General features: G+C 49.7%; 2 protein-coding genes across 3 annotated transcripts in view; one reads left to right on the forward strand and one right to left on the reverse strand.

Annotated features, from left to right (window-relative positions):
• Positions 1-3,865, forward strand: part of CHRNB1 (cholinergic receptor nicotinic beta 1 subunit) — an 8,070-nt gene extending 4,205 nt beyond the window's left edge. For both annotated transcript variants that reach the window (XM_015597420.2, XM_015597421.2), the window contains exons 8-11: positions 1,448-1,671; positions 2,156-2,337; positions 2,677-2,824; positions 3,130-3,865. In XM_015597420.2, the coding sequence (XP_015452906.1) occupies positions 1,448-1,671; positions 2,156-2,337; positions 2,677-2,824; positions 3,130-3,270 (695 nt within the window). In that variant the 3' untranslated portion in view covers positions 3,271-3,865. The remainder of the gene's footprint in view (positions 1-1,447; positions 1,672-2,155; positions 2,338-2,676; positions 2,825-3,129) is intronic.
• Positions 3,866-4,720: 855 nt separating this feature from the next.
• Positions 4,721-18,609, reverse strand: ZBTB4 (zinc finger and BTB domain containing 4). Its single transcript, XM_006922315.3, has 3 exons — positions 11,479-18,609; positions 9,959-11,031; positions 4,721-9,287 (listed from the first exon to the last, which is right to left on the reverse strand). The coding sequence occupies exons 2-3, from the start codon at positions 11,020-11,022 to the stop codon at positions 7,343-7,345; spliced, it is 3,009 nt and encodes a 1,002-aa protein (XP_006922377.1). The 5' UTR covers positions 11,023-11,031; positions 11,479-18,609; the 3' UTR covers positions 4,721-7,342.
• Between the last annotated feature and the right edge of the window lie 229 nt (positions 18,610-18,838).

Here is an 18,838-nt window from a genome sequence, read left to right on the forward strand (position 1 = left end):
AACATACTTCCAAATGTAACTTTTACTTCCTCCTGGAGCAAGGCAAATCTTGGAACCAAATATTATAGAACTAAAGTAGGGCAGACCTTAAAAGTTATTTATTTCAATACCTTCCATGAAGTTTGCAGTGCCTGTTGTATGCCATAGGAATAATCAGCCACCTGGCATATCCTTATATACTTTGTTTCATTTTTAGATCTTTCAAATTGCTATATACTTCCTGTAAACCCGCTACAAGGGTTGGTCCATTTATTTATGCAACAATATTTGTTGAGTATCTATAATGTGCAAGGCACTGGGAATACATCAGTGAATAAAACAGACAAAAATCCCTGCTCTCATGGAGTTTAGATTCTAGTATGGGAGACAGTCAATAAACATAATAAATAAATTCATTAGATAGTATATTAGAAGAGGACAAGTCCTAAGGAGGAAAATAAAGTAGGAAAAGGGGTTGGAAAAGATGAGAACGGGTATAGGAAATGCAACTTAAAAATAGGATGATCAGTGCATGCCTTACTAAAAGGGAATTATTTGATCAATATTTGAACAAAGACATGAAGAAGATGAGAGAATGACCCTAGCAGATATCTGGAGGAAGAAATTACCAAGAGGAAAAAGAAAAGAAATTACCAGGAAGAATTAACAGTGAATACAAAGGCCCTGAGGTGGGAGGGTGCATTGAATATTCAAGAAATAACATGTAACTGAATGAAGTAAGCAAAAGAGAAAACAGTAGAAGATGAAGTCTGAATGCTAAAGGGACGGCTTTATATATTATAATAAGGACTTTGGCTCTTATGCTCAAGGAGATGGGTTTTAAGGTAAATCCGAAGGTTTTAGAAGAGGAGTGACAGGATCTGATTTACATTTTAACAGGATCAATCAGGCCTCTGTTAAGAACAGAGGGGGCCCCGGGCAAAGGATGAAGCAAAGAGGAGGTCTTTATAATAACTCAGATTCGAGGTAATGGTGGTTTGTACAAGGGTGGTAGTGATAGATGTGATAAGTCATCAATTTCAGGATACATTTTGAAGATAGAGCCAATGAGATTTGCTATGAATTGGATATGGGATGAAAGAAAGAGGAGAGTTGAGAATGACACAAAAGATTTTGATCTGAGCCATAGGAAAAAAATAGATTTGTTATTTATGAAATGAGGAAGATTGTGGGAGGAGATGATGGTGAGGAAATTTGATTGCAGACCTGTTAAGTTTGAGATGTCTATTGACATCCAAGTGAAGAGGTTAGGTAGGCAGGTGGATATGTCTGGAGTTTAGAGGAATAAGTCCAGGCTGGAGGTATAAATGTAGGAGTCATTTGCATGTAGCTGGCCCTTCCTAAAGCCTGTCTTTGAGTGGGTTGGAACCATGGCAACCAATTATGGCTGTGGAGATTGCCTTCTGGAAAAGCCTAATCCTTCTGTCTTTTCCTCTGTCCCTCCAAGGAGAGAAGATGGGGCTCTCTATCTTTGCCCTGCTGACCCTTACTGTGTTCCTGTTGCTGCTGGCAGACAAAGTGCCTGAGACCTCCCTGTCTGTCCCCATCATTATCAAGTACCTCATGTTTACCATGGTCCTCGTTACCTTCTCAGTCATCCTTAGTGTCGTAGTCCTCAACCTGCACCATCGCTCACCCCACACCCACCAAATGCCCTTTTGGGTCCGACAGGTAAGAAAATCTTCAGCCTGTGTTAACTCTTAATTTTAGTATTTGGATTTTTGTCGAGGTATTACTCTTCCCTCCCACCACTTCAAACTTCCTTTTCGCAGACCTGAGGGAGAACTACAACTTCTCATAGAGTATTGAAGTACCAAGGCCTGTTGGGTGTTGAAACGTTGCACAATTAATTTTACCCTTCCATCATAACCATTTCATAGATCCCACACTCTCTTTATCAATACTGTTTATCCTGGGTCTCAGGATAACATTCTCAGGATTAGGTGTTATCAGGATGGAAGCCTTTAGAATTTTCCTTTCCAGTCAGGATGCCTCCCAACCCACTTAAGAGCTCTAAAGGCTGTGTGATTCCATTTCTTTGTCAATGTAGCTCTGTGAGACATATGAGCACATGCTCAGTAATGGGCATGCGGCATGGGGATGGTTGGCTGCTTCCCTTCTGGTCTAAAAGCAACACGCCTCTTCTACTCTACAGATCTTCATCTACAAACTTCCTCTCTACCTGGGTCTGAAGAGGCCCAAACCTGAGAGAGATCAGATGCCGGAGCCACCTCCTATAGCTCTCAAGGATTCTCCTGGAAGTGGCTGGGGTTGGGGAACAGATGAATATTTCATCCGGAAGCCACCGACTGATTTTCTCTTCCCGAAACCAAACAGGTAGTACTTACTTCCCATTGCCCACATATAAGAAGAGGGGGAACTACTGTTCCCAGAAGACTGTGCCGAGGAAGGCAGCCTAAACTCCCAAAAGATGCTGTGGTTGAGCATCATGGGAGTTATAGTATCCCTTCCGCTGCCTACTTTGCGCAAAGGTGAGAACTAAGACAGAGGGGATGAGAGGAATTGCAGAAGGCTGGAGAGGTCACCGCTGGCGGGGAGAGCATGAAGGGCCCTTTTAAGTTTTGAAAAATACAGGGTGTGGGGCGGGGCCTAGAGCCCTGGCACTGGCTGTATTTTTGCGCTCGGGGCGTGACCAAATGGTCCCGCCTCTTCCAGGTTCCAGCTTGAACCATCAGCCCCGGATCTGCGGCGATCTATCGATGGCCCAAACCGGGCTGTGGGCCTGCCCCCTGAGCTACGGGAGGTCGTTTCCTCGATCAATTACATCGCTCAACAGCTGCAGGAACAGGAAGACCAGGATGCGGTAAGTCTGGTGAGGATGGATGAAGCATGGTAGTGCCTTGGTGGCCTGGGCTCCACCCGCAAACTTGGGCTCCGCCCCTAGCCCTTGGTTTTATTTTTGATTGGAAGTTTGCCTCATTTGGTCCCGCCCCTGCTATCCGACTGGTTCTTTACTCTCACCCACCTCCTGCAGTGTGGCTCTCATCTCTTTTGCAGCCCGCCGGGTCTCAGAGCTGTGATAGGAGGACTAGGGCGGGTTACAGGGCCTTGGGGGCGGCCTTCCCGGGGGTCTGGAGCTCAGGAATATTTTTGTCTGCCTACTCCCAGTTGAAGGAAGACTGGCAATTTGTGGCCATGGTAGTGGACCGCCTCTTCCTGTGGACCTTCATCATCTTCACGAGCGTCGGGACCCTAGTCATCTTCCTGGACGCCTCTTACCACTTGCCCCCTCCCGAACCGTTTCCTTGAGGACGTAGGGTCCTCGGCCAGCTGAATTGAGAGTTCGGCTGTACTCTCGAGCCCTATCCCTTTCTGCCCCTTGACTCTTTCATTAGGAATCCAGTCTACTCATCATTTTGATTCTGGGGAGAGAGCCAAAGCGGGACTGGGCAGATGGAGGCCTTGGGCCCACCAGAAATGCGCTATCAGTGTTATTTACTCTTTGGCTTCTTAAAGAAGCTCCTTTGGATACCAACACGTAGGTTCCAGGAAAATGGAGCAAAGAACAAGAACTAGACTGTAAACCTTAATGTGGGCAGGAACTCTGGTTCACTGTAATATCCCTAGCACCTAGTCCTAACCTACAGTAGGTGCTTAACATTTGTTAAATAAATAGGGAAATTTTTTTTCTGGAAGGAAATACACCAATTAATAGTACTTATATTTGCATGTTGAGACTAGTGGTCATTTTTTCTTTGTTTTTACCTTTTCGTAATTTATTATGTTTTGAAAAAAGTATTATCTATAGGATAAAAAAGGTTATTTCTAAAAGGATGCACTTGTAATGAAGGGGGGAAAGCATAGTTTAAAAATTTCCATTAAAGTTCTAGCTTTCGTGCCTAAACTTAGAACAAGCTACTAAATTGCTCTGTGTCTAAGTTTCCACTTATGTGCAATGGTACTAATAATGGTATCTGCCCCCTAGTCTGAGGACCATATGAGATGAGAACAAGCACTATATAGTATGTATCAGAGGTTGCAAACTGGTGTTTTGTTTGGCCCATGATGTTGGCCTGCATAACTTTAAATTTGAATTAGTTCACTACTTTCAAAATTTGGATGTTTCAGAGAAATTTTGATTTCTGGCTTCTCTTGAAAAATGTAAAAAACTACAGTAAGACCAGGCCTAATTCCAGCAACCTGCTAGAGCTTATTAGTAGCTGCCCATTACAGTTAGTTCCTCAAAGACGCACCCTCCCCCCCGCCCCCTGCCAGCCGATCAGCTTTACTCGTTTTACTTGCCCATCTCTCCATAACACTAGACAAAATACAGGTAAGAGGAGGGGCGACAAGGAGTTGAAGCCAATGGGAGAACAAGTTGGAAAAATCTTGTGTCTCTTACAGCCATCACACATTTTGTTCTTTAGCTTCCTTTCAGTTTAGAGAAAGGGTTGCACCTGGTTTAAGGCTGTGCCTTTCTGGGACATGAAGATCTTGTGCCCATCAGGCTGTGTGAACTGGACTGAGTTTAATGTTTCTGCCTGGAGGTCAGACCAGTTTGGGCCTACTGGCTGCAGCAAATACAGTGAAGTACCGATGGTCAGCAAGCCCTCACACCTACTTAATTGCTGGGAGTTGTTGTCCTAAGGAGAATAGGGCTACAACTCCCAAAGATCCCTGTGGGACAAGGTCAGCATGTCCCTGTCCGGCCAGACCCACCAGCCACGCAAATAATTGCACTTGGCATCCCACTGCAAAGCACAGTTCATTTGTCTTGTTGGTTTATTGGCCTAGAGAGTTGGACACACACACAAATGCGGAGATAAATATCGGTCAGTTTCTCTAAATCTGGGTCCTCACTACATATAGAGCTAGAATCTGTAGAATTCTAAATCTTGCGTGCTGTGGCACAGAACCAGTGGCCTTCCCACTCCACCATCACCCCTCTTCCCAGGGAACATGGGGAAAGAGGGCACAAACTGACAAGACTTGAAAATTTCCAAGACGAAATTGTAAAATCCCAAACTTCCAACATCTGACACTCACAATATTCAAGTTCCCCAGCTCAGATACATCTTTTAATCTCCATTTTGCCACAATCTCATTTGTTGCCCAGAAACACCAAATTCTGGAAACTATTTTCCTAAATCATATTTTCAAAAAAATAAATGTCTACAATCTCAGTTCTCCCAAAATGTCCATGGTTTTGGCATTTTGACCTGTTCTGAAATTCAAATTCCCTGGTGCATCCTCAACCCCTTCCATCTCCTGTGCTTTTTTTTTTTTTGCCTCAGAGGAGTGCAGAACAAGGATATAGGGGGATGTCATCCTATCTGCCTCCTTTTCCCAAGGCCTTCCTCAGTCTCTCTTATGGTTCCGCTGTGTATATGTGTGTATGTGTGTGTGTGTATATATATATATGTATACATATATATATATTGTGTGTAGATAGATATATGTATTCTTATGTACTTTTTTCGCAGTTTTTCTAAAGTGCCAGAAACAAGATTTGTGGGAACTTTTTAGTGATTTTTTTTTTTTTTTGCATTTTCCGCTTAAAATTTTTTTTCTCCCATAAAAATTGGAACTTGGTACATTCAGTAGGAAAACTCTTCACTCGGACTGTGGCCAAGACCAAGAAAAGTGCAAAGAGACAGAGGAGGAGTGAAAGAGTAACACTCCTCCGTGGTTAACATTCAGGGAGCCTGTCAAAAGCCTCTCCCTTTGTATAGGCTGGGAGGGTAAGAGGAGGCAGGAGGATGCTCCTGTCCCTCTCCACAAACGCACCTCCTTCCAAAAGCCATGATCTTGCCCTTTCAACATCTGTTGAGGGCAGCCATCTTGGCTCTAGAAACAGTAGCTGGAAAAAAGGCTGCCATTTTGATAACAGCAACTTTCCCCTTTTTAAAACTGCACTCCTCTAATTCCCATTTATCAAATTTGCTCCCCAAAACTGGCTCTACCCTTGTGAGCTGTTTTTGTTTTTGTTTTTGTTTTTTTGAGGGTGGAGGGAGGCGGGTAAAATGGGAAATATTCATCCAATCACAGACTGGGAAGACCCAGTTATCAGAGAATTAGGAGCAAACATTTCAACTCCCCACTGGAAAGAAAGGGGACCCTTGGCCAGGGTTAACTAGTGCAAATTAGGGATTAGGGACTATTAAAAGTCCCTGCACCCCATCCCTAGGCTGGGATCTTTGGGTGTGGGGAACTGAGTCAAAGATGGGGTATAAGGTGCTATTTTGGAGGGAAAGTTGGTGGGGATACCTCAAAGCCCACCAAGGGAGTAGAATGGTTCCCCAAAAACCATCTGGAGTGATTGGTGAGGGAAGTGACATTGGGGAAGATGGGGGTAAAGGTAAGGATGGGAGGTCATGTGCAAATCTTGGGCTTACCCACCCATCTAACCCCCATCATTTTTCTGGCTATTTGGTCTAGTCTGGGAGAAACCATCAGGAAAAAATAGGGAGAAAGTAGATTCCCTTCCCCATCCCATAAGGAACTCCTCCCTCCTAGCCCCCAAATCTGGGTTAGCCCAGAAGAGGCCATATGTATAGGCAGGAAGAGGTGTGATCTATTCACTTCTTTTGCCTTGGAAGAATCTGGGGCTCACTGGATTTGGGGGTAAAGATAGGGCCAATATTGGTGCTGCCCTGGGCTGGGAAAGTGCTTAACTGTGAAGCAGATGGGTAGCCCTCCCCCCAACACCTCCTCGACCTGAATTAGGAGAGGCCTTCTGCAGAGTCAAGGAGAATGAGGAGGAATATGGAAGATCCAAAGGCATGGAAGCTAAGGAAGGCATGGCAATTTAACGTGGAGGAAACAGGGACACAGAAATCCACCCTAGGAAGAATAGAATCCAAAGCCAAGCTTCCAGGTGGATAGGTGTCGGGTATCACAATGGTCTGGTCCAGGCCCTGGGCCACGAATGGAATGTGCTAGGAAGCATCTTGGCAAGGGCTTAGAGAAAGCTTCAAAATGAGGGGGGATCATTAGGTGAGGGAGATGGTTTCCCCCTAGTTTTACGAATCAGGGGGGTAGGTTAGACATTCAGAGCTGGTGGGGGCCATGAGTAGAGATTTATATAAGTATATTGCTCAGTTGCCCCAAGGGCTGGAGAAGGGATGGGAGCTGGCCCTGCCCCTCATGGAGGCCATTCCCTGGTGGAGAACTGAGAGGGGAACCACCAAAGATCCCTTCCCAGGAGATGGGAAAACTACAATCTCACACAAAACAGCCTGACTCCTGAGCTCCAGGGGCCCCTAAGTCCCTGCACAAAAATGTGGAGGGGCTCCCAAGGGGTAGGGAGGCCAGGGGCTGGTAGTGGCAGGGGGTTCAGGGTGGGTGGCATTTGGTGAAAGGGGGGATCTGGGCCCAGAGCTCACCCCACATCTCCCTTCTGGGTTCCCTCGACCCTTGCTCGTTCCCCTTCTCCCTTAGGGGGGACTGGTGGAGGAAGAGTTGGGGGAGGTGGAGTTGGGGGCATAGGGGGTGCTGCTTGAGGATTGACTGCGTAGCCAAAGACCCCTGGTAGGAAGGGAAGAGACCCTCCACCTTTCTCATCAGGTAGGACCATGTTAAGAGCAACTGGGAGAGCAGCCAAGTTGCTGAAGTTGTAAGGGTAGGCAGCAAGGAGCTGGGGGCCATAGACAAGTGGGTAGGGCTCAGGGTAGAAAGTGACTTTGGCAGCCCCCATTCCTTCCATCCGGTCCCCTTCCCCAACCCCCCCTGGCCCATCACTCCCAGGTTTTCCTCTGCCACCACCAGGTTCCCGGCCACTCCCAATCAGAGCCAGCGGAAATTCCTGCACAGGCGGGTATGCATAGGTACCCCCTCCTGCCAACACTGGGGGCTCCTCACCCCCTGAGATGACAGGGTCCTGGAGTGAGGCGGTCTCAGAAGCTTCCTCAGCAGCAGCACTCCCGCCACCTGCCTCCCCACTGGATGAGGAGACTTGCATTTCTTGGGGGGCTTCTTCCTTGACATCCCCAGGTCTGGTGCCAGTGCTGCCCTTGGAGTAGGCAATGACAGGTGTGGGTGTGCCCCCAGGCCGCTCAGCAGCATGCCTCTGCCCGTGGCGGCTCAGGGCAGCTGCAGTCTTGCACACCTTGGAGCAATGAGGGCAGGTGAAGCGGGTGGAAGGCCTCCGTCCAGCTCGGGAGCTGTGGGAGCCCCCACTGTGGGCCTCCTGGTGCTTTCGCAGCTTCCTCAAGGTGGCGAATGTCTGGACACAGTCCCCACAGCGGTGCCTACGCTCACCACAGGCACGCCCCGTGGGGCCCTCAGCCGCTGGGGTGTCCTCCCAGCTCCTCCGTTCTAGCTTCTGTCTCCAGCGTGGTGGCCTGCGGCCTCTAGGCATCCCACTGCCCCCACTGCTGCTGGAGCCTGCAGCTCCAGCCTTGCGCTTGGGTTTGTAGGAGTAGTAGGGCCTCCAGAGCTGGTCCTCCGCACCATCCTTCGATTCCTCTTCCTCCTCTTCCTCCTCCTCCTCGTCTTCCTCTTCATCGTCGTCCTCGCTCTCCTCTACCTCCTCTCCACTCAGCTCCCCAGGACGCAAGTCAGTTTCTGAGATGCGGCGCTTGACAATGGCCTCCTCACCGATTCGCACAGTGATCTGACACAGTGGAGGTGGTGCCTGTAACTGAGAGGGGCCCCGACCAGACCCTGCAGGAGGACCCCCGCCCCCGCCAATCCCACCAGCTGGCTTGGCTGTGTAGGTCAGAGTCCTTCCAGCCCGCAGGTTTCGGTTTTTGGCCTCCTCTGTGGCTGTGGCAGGCCCTGCAGCCGTTGCTGGGCTGCCTGCTATGGCTGGGCTGGCTGGTGTGGCTGCAGGCTCTGGTGGAGGAGGTGGGTACTCACGTTTTTTGGGAGGCCTTGGGGGAGCAGTGTAAGTGATGACTGAGGCAGCTTGGGCCCCCCCTGTGCTGGCCAGCCCACCCCCTGCTCCCCCATTACTACTGCCCCCATGAACAATGACAGAGGGAGCTGGATGGGCAAAAGTGATGACAGAGGGTGGGGGACAAGGCTTTGGGGCAGGTGGGGGTCTGGGTGGTGGGCTGGCTGGCATTGCTGCAGGGGCTGATGTGTTGAGGTTTGGAGAAAGCGGGGCCTCAGGGGCTCCCTGGCTGTAGGTCTTGTAGGGCCGCTTGGCTGCTCGCATGGGGAGCAGGCGGTACAGCTTAAGGGTATTGAGCTTGGGCTTATAGCCTCCATTGGGTGTCTTCTCACTGGCTAGGAGGCCTGGGCTAATGCCATGGAAGGCTCGCTGGTGGGTCTTCAGGTTATAGTAAGTGACAAAGGTCTCCCAGCAGAAGATGCACTGGTACCTGGGCCAGGACAGAGAGAACACGGCAGGGACAGAGCCAGTTGTCATGGGCCCTGAAACCAGGGCTTCAGCTTCCTATGTCCTCTACTGCCCTCTACTCAGACCTAGAACTCCCCCTAGCCATTTGTTCACCCTCCTTTCATGCTGCTTATCCCACCCTGCCAGCCTCAGGAAAGACACCAGTCCTAGCTTAGTGCCCCCCACCAGCTGTGAGACACTGGGCCTCAGCTGTTCCATCAGTGAATTGGGAATAATCACACACACCTTGCCTAACAAAACCTTCTGAAGCTCAAATGACAGAATGGGGTAATGTCTTATGAACAGGGATACATTATGGAAATACATATTATAACTACTGGGGGGCATCCCTGTGTTCCCCACAGTCCTTTCTTGTGAGGGCGACTTTCTTTTTCCTCCTTGGCCTTCTCCATAGCACCAAGCCAGAACATGGCATCTAGAGGTGCTAGCAAGCATGAGCAGTAGGAACTGGGGTTGGAGGGAGGCAGATGGGTGAGTGATGGAGAGCAGGGGCCAGTGGTGAGCAGATGTCTTAGAATGACTTCCTAAGCCCCATGCTCTGCCCACTCCCTCCCTCGTTCATGTGGTTCTTGAGTGCTGACTCTTCACCTGACTGCCCCCACCCACCCCAAACCCCAGCCCCAGGCCACTCACCTGCGCTCCCCGGTGTGCCACACCTCATGCTTGGTACGGTACTCAGCCAGGGCAAACACCTTCTCGCAGTAGCGGCAGGGGTACTTCCTCCGCCAGGAGTGTACGTTGCTGTGCCGCTTCAGGCTGGACAGGGTCACGTAGGAACGCTCACAGGCCGCGCACACATACAGCACGTGGCCGCCCACCACCTTCACTACATGCTCGGGGCCACCTCTGAAGCCCACTGCAGGAGGCAGAGCTGAGGCCTCCACTCCTGCCGGGCCACTGGGGCCAGAGCCCCCGGCTCCCAGTCCTGCAGACCCCCGACTGCTGGCCCCCCTACGGCACTGTGCCTCATGGGTCTGTAGCCTCTTAGGATGGATGAAGCTTTTCCCACATCGGGGGCAGAGGACGGGGCGCCGGGGCAGTGGGGGCTGCAAGTCAGAGGCCTGGGCCTCAGCCCTGTCACTTTCCCACTCCCCGTCTGGCCTAGGCCCAGGCCCAAAGCTGTCCTCTTCAGGCTGCGAGGTGGCCATTGGGGCTGGGGCAGGAGGTAACCAGGCATCACCTCCCTCCCCCAGGCCCTGCAGGCGGGAGATGCCCAGACGCCGCCCTAGAGCTCCGATCTCTGCCACAGCTGCCCCGTCCCCTCCGCCGCCAGGCAGTGCAAGCCGGGCACTGTAGATGAAGTTGAGGACATCGGAGAAGGCAGCTGCTGGCACCCCTGGCAGCTCCAGGACCCGGGGTGGGGATGAAGTGGGGGGCGAGGCTGGAGGGGGAGAAGAGGAGGAGGAGGAGGAGGAAGAGGAAGAAGAGGCAGAAGAGGAAGAGGAGGCAGCTGTGGTGGTGGCAGGGTTGGGGGCTGAGCCCCCAGTAACTGGTGGGAGGGGCAGTGGGGCTGAAGCAAGCAGGGCCTCTCTGAAGAAGGGACTAGAAGCAGCCAGGACGCTGCGGTGAGCAGGGAACTTGGTGTCTCCGGCTATGAGGGTGACGTCACAGAAGAGGCCACGGAGCCGCTGCTCATTGAGCTGGTGCAGGACGGCGGGGGCATGGGACGGGTCCGTCACCTCTGCTGGGGGGGGCATGGTGCCAGCCTAGACAGAGGAGAAGAGGCCAGGGAGGATCTCAGAGGCTGGGCAGAGGGCAGGGGCCTCTTAAATCAGGGAAGTGAGCTGAGAGGGGGTTAGAGGTTGTTGTTCGGAGATTAGTGGAAGGCTGACTAACTTTTGGTCACAGAATTCAGGGGTTAACCTTAGTCACCCATGTCTGGCCAGCATCCAATACCAGTATGTCAAACATCTAGGGCTAGAAGATGCCAGGGATACTTTAGGTCTTAATGAAGGTCAAGGGGTCAAAACCTTTAAAGTCACAGACTAGAGAAGTAAGCAATGGATACCTCTCTCCCACTGGCAGGAGGAGGAAGGCCCCACAGAAACTGATGACCATTTCACACTATTCCCCAGCCTAGACAAAATGGCTGCCCTTGCTGGCCTGCTGCCTCAGGTTCAATTTTTGTAGCTGCAAACCTCTCACCATCTCACCTGAGAGCACAGCCAACATGGAGCGGAATGGGGGTGGCTCAGCAAGTCCCTTCTGCCGGGCCTCTTCCCTCTGTGAAGAAACAGAAACTATGTCCTCAGTAAGGGAACTGGGAAGGAAGGGACACCAGGAGGTGCGTGGTGGTATAGCTCTTGGGTCAAAGAGGATGCTTGGGCTGCTCTGCAGGCTCTGAACTTCCCAGGAGCCTCTGTCAGGTTATTTGCTTAGCCATATCCAATCAGACCTAGGAGGTCACACAGATTATTGCAAAGCCTTGTTCTACTGACCCCCAGAAGTACAAGAACAAGATAATTTGCATATTATTCGCTTTAAAACATACAGCAGCTTAGTTCAGTCCCATAGCTCCAGGGAAGCCTGTTAGATCACTCTCAAGTCCTTTTGGCCCAGTCTTGGGGCTCAAAGGAAATCAAAGATTTGCATGTTGTCTTTTATTATAATGATCTTTTTTATATATCAAAATAGATTTGCTTGAGCTTTTTTATTGGACCAAGCTGCTAGATATTCAAATTGAGAGACTTTCCTCACAGGAGACCACCAAAGACCATAATTCATACACGTGCCAGCCTGTCTCTGTCTCTGGGGGACACTGGATAGGGGGCATAGACCGGGAGTGAGGAATCTTGGGTCTGAGAGCTGGTGGCTTTAGGACTTCACCTCTTTCTGGAAGACTCATCCAAAAGGAGTAGCAGGTAACCCAAATGTGATCTGTGGTGGTTACCACATAGAAGGAAACTCACAGCCACTCTCCTCTGTAAGTACAGCCAGGGCTTGGGTGTCCCATTTTTCAGTTGAAGATCTGCGTTTCAGAGCCATACAGTGACTTAGCCAAAGTCACACAGAGCTGATAACAGACAGGATCTGTTCACAGAGCTAGTCCTGCTTACCTGAAAGCAGAGCTCTTGGTCCCTCTCATCCACCCTCCATGAAGCCTGGGAGTGTTCTTCCGAATACCCTGGGTGACACATTTCCTCTGATGTGTCCTGCATGAGTGCCTCATACAATTCCCACCCCTCCAAAAAACCTTCTTTTCCCATTTAGTATTGATACTATCTGGACTAAACAGCCTTGCCTACATAGTCCATTTCACGTTCCCGAAAGACTGCTCTGCCTCCTCTCCTATAAAAAGAGGAGGAAGGTGAAAAACAGGGATGATGTGCAAAAGTTCAAGAGCCCTGACAGCCAGACACACACCTGGATCAGTGCTACCCTGTCAGTTGTTAAATTGCAGATGGGTCTGGTTGTAAAGTGAGAAAAGAGAGCAAGGCCTCCCACTCCCTTTCACGACTACTACTGGCCCAGTGGGATCCCCAACAGTCAGTGCTTTACTTGCATTACCTCATTTGCTCCTTTCCTTTTCACTACTCTAAAAGGTAGTGGTTAGTTTCCCCATTTTAAAGTGACAGACCAAGGCTCAGAGGTGCTAGATAGCACGTCCAAGGATCTATGACCAGTTATTAGCCGGGCTGGGATCTGATCCCAGGAAGTTTGGCTCCAACACTTGTGTTCTTGCCTATATAACATCGGGGTGAAGGGTATGTTTACAGCTATGATATTTTGATACAATAGGAATATATATTTGGTCTTTGTCTCCATAAGAGACACAGAGCTCTTAAAATTCTTGAAATTTCTAAGTGATAAAGCATTAGGAGCATCTTTTGTTCTAATAGTTGGTCTTTGACCCTGGTTCCTAACACCAAGCTCCTAAATCCCTTGGAATTCCCTGGGTGATAGGAGCATCTTTTGTTCTAATGAGGTGACTCTTGGTGGGCTCCTGGATGGGGGCTGGTCACAAGAAAGACCAAGTCATGATTAGAAGCTTGGAACTTTCAGTCCTACCCCACCTCTAACCTCAGGGGAAGGGAGAGGGACTGGAAACTAAGTTACTAATCGATCATGCCTAAGTGAGGAAGCCTCCATAAAAATTCCTTAACTATGGGGTCCAGAGAGCTTCGAGGTTGGCAAACACATCCACATGCCAGGAGGGCGGCGCACCCCAACTCTGTGAAACAGAAGGTCTCGAGCTCATACATCTTCATTCACTATTCATCTATATTATCTTATCCTTTATTACGTAATAAATCAGTAAACGTGTTTCTCTCATTTCTATGAGCCATTCTAGAAATTATCAAATCTGAGGAAGTGGTCATGGGAAACTCCAGTTTATAGCTGGTCAGTATAGGAGGCCTGGACGTGCAAATGGCATCTGAAGTGGGAGCAGTCTTGTGGGACCAAGCCCTTACCTTGTGGGATCTGACACTATCTCCAGGTACTGTCAGAATTAAATTGAGCTGTAGATATCCAGCTAGTGTCAGAGAATTGGAAGTGTGGGAGAAATCCACACATTTTGTATCGGAAGTGTTATAAGTAGAGTGTATAGAAAAACAGTTGTGTTTTTCTTTCAACAGCACCCACGAGGGCCCCCACTAGCCCACATAACACCTTTGTGAAGATTAGAGGAAGGGCCCCTACCTCCAGGAGGTAGCAGCTCTGCACAGATGAGCAAAGTGAAGGTTCGATTCCAATCCCCGACTTACCTCCTTGGGTAGGCCACTTGCACAACCACGCAGGCGTAGTGCCTGCTGAGGCATTGCTATGTGCTGTCAAGATACTTGGAGAAGGACTATTGAGGCTTCTTAGAACCAGAAAAGTTCAAAGATGGCCTAGCTCAGAGATCACCTAGAATATCATCACCATGGTACTTATAGCTGCCATTTATGAAATACTATGTGCCAGGTACAGAGCTAAACATTTTCTCTGCATCATCTTATTTCAACACTCAAAAAGGACCATCGTCAATCCCATTGTACAGATGAGAAGAATGAGGTTTTAAATACTCTAAACTCCTCACTTTCAGGTATAGAGAACATAGCGGCAGGGTGATCTTCCCTGGTCTCACTGCTAACCAAATCAGGTTTGGACCCAGCTCTCCTGAGTTGACTGCCTCGCCACTGGCCACTGCCCTACAAAGGCTTATAGAAGGTGGAGAAGACAATAGCTATGTGACCCTGAGCAAGTTACTTAATTTAACCTCTTTGTGTCTCCTTTTCCTTATCTGTGAGGTAGAGATAATGAAGAGTCTCCACTTCATAGGGTTGTTGTAAGTGAGTTAATAACTGGTAGTACCTAGAAGAGTACCTGGCACATAGTAACTGCTCAGAAAGTGCTCACTCTTATCATCATCTTGGAACTCAGTCCCGGAAAATGGTGGGGGGAAGTGGTGAAGAAAAAGGCAGAAATCAGGCTTCATGGTAGGTTTGGTGGCTCTGTGGTTTTTCGTTTTTTATTTGTTTTTACTGTTTCTCTACTCTGGACTGACTGTGTGATCTTAAAGGTGTGTCTGAGGTGGGGATGAAAGCACTGCCACCAGACACACTCCACCTCTTGCTGTTCCCTCTGCTGGGAATGTTCTTTCTTCAGATAGCTTCATGTCTTGCTGCCCCACCTCCTTTAAGCCTAAACTCAAAAGTTACCTTCCTCTGGAGGCCTTCCCTGGCCACCCGCTGCCTTCCCAAACTTCCTATCCTTCTCCCCTACTTTTTTTTCTTGGCATTTAGTGTTCATTTATCTCTAGAATGTAATCTCCAAGGGAGGGAGAGGTTTTTGTCTGTTTTGTTTACTGCTATCCCCAGTGCTTAGAACAGTGCCTGATATATAATGGGAGATTTAAATATTTTGGTGAATGCATGAAACTGCATTCTTCAAAGTCTGCCTAGAGTCTCTCTGCCCTCAGGAAGGAAGCCATCCTCAGTGCCAGACTGAGTTGGCCAGGAGCTGGGATGATAAGCGTACTTGACCACTTCTGGGAACTCACCCTTTGCCTGATATACTTCCAGGGCTTTACGTGCATTATCTCATTTAATGATTTCCCTTCAAATGACCCCTCAAAGTCAATATTTATATTATCCCAATTTTACAGATGAGGAAACTGAGACTCACAAAGGGATAAATATACCTTGCTCAAGGTTACACAGCTTGTGAGGCACAGAGTCAAAATTCAAATCCGGGTCTGTGTGAACCCAGATGCTGAGTCTTTCCCTCTTCCAAACTGCCGAATTCTGCTCCAAAGGGGCTTATGGCCAGCCAGCTGGTTGTGGAAATCAACACACAAGGTCTCACGTGCTAAGTGCTAATTGTGTCACGTCTGACTCCGCCCTTTCCCTAGCTGCCCATATCCAGCAGTCACCAAGTCCTGTCGAATCTGCAGCCCAGCTTGGGAATGGCTCTGGAAGCCTTCCCTTCAACCCGCCTCTGGCCCCCAAACTAGCTCAGGGCCTTTTAACACTGGCATGGTCCAAGGCCATGACCTCTCAGCTATTCCACTGACCCCAAGCTTACTTTTTACCAGCCAACCTTCCTATTACTAAAGGTCAACGTCCCCAGTACAGCTGAAGTGATATCGCTTCTAGGCTTAGAATCCTTCACTGGTCCCCACTCACTCCAGAATAAAGTTCAAATTCCTCATCCAGGCATTCAAGGGTCTAGTTCCAATCTTCCTTTCTAATCTTGACTTGTGTTAGTCTCCCTTCAAGTACCCAGTTTACTTTCCAACCTCAATACATCCTGCACCTCCATGCCTTTGCCTATGCTGGTCCTCCTGCCAGAAATGCAGCCTTTTCCCAACCTCTTCCCCAACGCCCTCCAAAGCGTTAAGATCAAACTCAAATGCCACCTCCCTCTTGGCCCTTCCTGACGCACAAGACAAGGACAATCTCTCTTTTACCTGGCTCATCAACATTTTAGCTAGTACCCAGGCAAGGACTCCCTGAGTCACTGTCTAAACACACTGGTCTTCTGAAATGGATTGATGCTGGTGCTAAGTTATACAGAAACTGGGGAAAAAATGTGTGCGCAGAGACCCACGGAAAGCTTCGAAAAGGCAGCAGAGGACAGTATAGAAGACCACAGGATCTGGAACCAGACTGCCTGTGTTCAAATCCAGCTTTACCTCTTACTAGCTAAATGGCTTTGGGCAAATTACTTCTCTGGGTCTCAGTTGTCTCATCTGAAAAAGAGAGATAATTAGAATAGCTACTTCTACAGGGCATTGCGAAAACTAAATGAGTGATCCTATATAAAAGCACTGAGAATAGCGCCTGGTACACAGTGAATGCCAAATAACTGTTCACTGCTATTGTTATTAGCCAAGCCCCAACAAGGGGCTCAGTGATGGCAGAGGGCTGACAATTGTTGGCATAGGCATAGTCCCCAAACAGTAGCTACTTTCCAGGTACATTTCCCATGTGCTACTTTCTTACAACCCTGTTGGAAGATAGGCAGGGCAGGCAATTAGCCCCATTTTACAGATAAGGAACTGAGGCTCACCCAGGGAAAGTGCCAGTGAGGAAGCGGTAGGGTCAGAACCCCTTTGGTTCTAGTCTAGACCTCCTTTCCCTCCACTAGGCCATCATGCACCTGTTATATAGGCCTCTCACAGTAGCCAGCAACCCCCTACCCCCAGGAGGCCCCAGCCATAGTGACTTCCCTGCCCCATGCATATCCACCCTCCCAGCCAGGCTAGGCGCAGTACAGTGGTATGTACACTTAGAACACAAACCATTCACTCCCTACATGTGTGCGCGCACGCGCACACACACACACACAACCACATCTACAGCAGGGCCCAGGCCCCGAAGGTGAGGAAAACCTGTTCTAAGGAATCTGCCTAGTGAGCAAATTCTGTTCCCAGACCCTTCCACAGTCGTAGGAGTGGCCCAGTGTGCATAACAGAAGAGACAGAAAAGCAGAGATAGCTGAAAGAGGGGCAGAGAGAGGGTGAAGCAGGAGGAGGAGGCTAAAAACTTCATGTTTCTTTTTTCCATTTCAGTGACAAGAGTCACACCCGGCCTTTACGTAAACATGACCAAGGAGCCACTCCGTCCAAGTTCATTTTCCTTGCAGCAGCCAGGCCTCTCCTCCCAATGACCCTGACATGCTGGACAGGCTGGAGAGGGGTATGCACACAGACCCTACACAAAGAGACTAGCTGAGCTATCCTGAGGACACCCAAGCCTCCCGCCTGTTGCCCTTGCTATGCCCCATATTTATCTTCCTGCTTTTTTCCTAACATAGCCCCACAGCAGCCCCACACGGCCACTTAAACACAAAGAAGGGAGGCACGCACACATAGCTTGTGGCTGATCTCTCGAGGTTGAGGCCCACATGCCCTTGTCACGCCACCTCCCTCCCCACAAGTGTTTTCTGACCAGCTTGCCTCCCAGCCCAATAACATGGACAGGCTCCCACAAACAACGTCACAAAAGAATCCCTTAGAGACTGTTGCACACACACAACCTTCCCCTCGCTCGGCTGCCCAAGATCCCATAAACACAACCTGCACATTCCACCTAGAGCCCCTCACACCAGTGCCAGCTGCTCCATAAGTACCTTGAGACGCGACTTAGGGTTTCTCACATTCCACATGATAAGTAGAACCTGAGTTCTAGACATGCACTCTCCCCCCTCAACTCAATCATCATACAAACACACAAACCCATCCAGTGGGCCTACCTCACCAAGACTGGACCATATCTCAGCAGGGCCACAGAAATGCGAACTAAATATGACACCTTCCAACTCAAAGGTACACAATGGCCCCCACTAAATAGGCATATGTACCCTGCACTCTGATGTGGCCCACAGCACTAACACCATGACAGCTATATAGAAAACACAAGTTCATAAATAGTTCATATGTGCAGACCAAGACATACATGCAAGAAAACATGCTGGTATAAAACATGCATAAAACCCACATCTAACAAACCCTGCATGTATTGTACCTTGCTTTGAATGTGGACCTGTCACCCAAAGCCACCGGGCTACATCTTGTAATTTTGTCCCACAATAGTGGACACTCCACCATCTGGCTTTCTGTTCCCATGGCCCAGGGAGGACTCTACCCAGACCCCTGGCTGCCAGACCAGCAAACGGTGGTGCCCTGGAGAGGTTTACCTTGCCCCACAACACAGCCGGAGTCACACAATCTCCAGGACTCACAGCCACAACCCTGCCCTGACGGCGCAGCAGCTCTGGGGCCCCTGCTCGCCCAGTGCACCCCGCGCACCCGAACTCTGGGGAGCTCGGCGGCCCACCCCTCCCCCTCTCTGCCTGGCTCCTACGCCATCACCCTCCCAGCAGCTTGCAGCGCCGGCCCGGGCTCAACACCCGCCCCACCCCACCCCCAACCTGCCCCACAGAGGAGGGGGACATTCGGCTGCAGAATTAACCCTTCGAATGGAGAGTGAGGATGGCCCCTTCCCTGAACCCTGGCGATCGCCCCCTGCCGCGGCCGCCGCTGGGTCAGACGCGGTACCAGAGCCCCCTTAGTCTCCCCCCACCACC

Source organism: Pteropus alecto, unplaced genomic scaffold (assembly GCF_000325575.1).
Source record: "Pteropus alecto unplaced genomic scaffold, ASM32557v1 scaffold398, whole genome shotgun sequence".
NCBI lineage: Eukaryota > Metazoa > Chordata > Mammalia > Chiroptera > Pteropodidae > Pteropus > Pteropus alecto.

Excerpts from the sequence above, each read along its gene's own strand:
- ZBTB4 (XM_006922315.3), bottom strand. The coding sequence starts at position 11,022 with ATGCCCCCCCCAGCAGAGGTGACGGACCCGTCCCATGCCCCCGCCGTC. Across the intron at positions 9,288-9,958 it reads TGGCACACCGGGGAGCGCAG|GTACCAGTGCATCTTCTGCT; the intron begins GTGAGTGGCCTG and ends GTCCTGGCCCAG.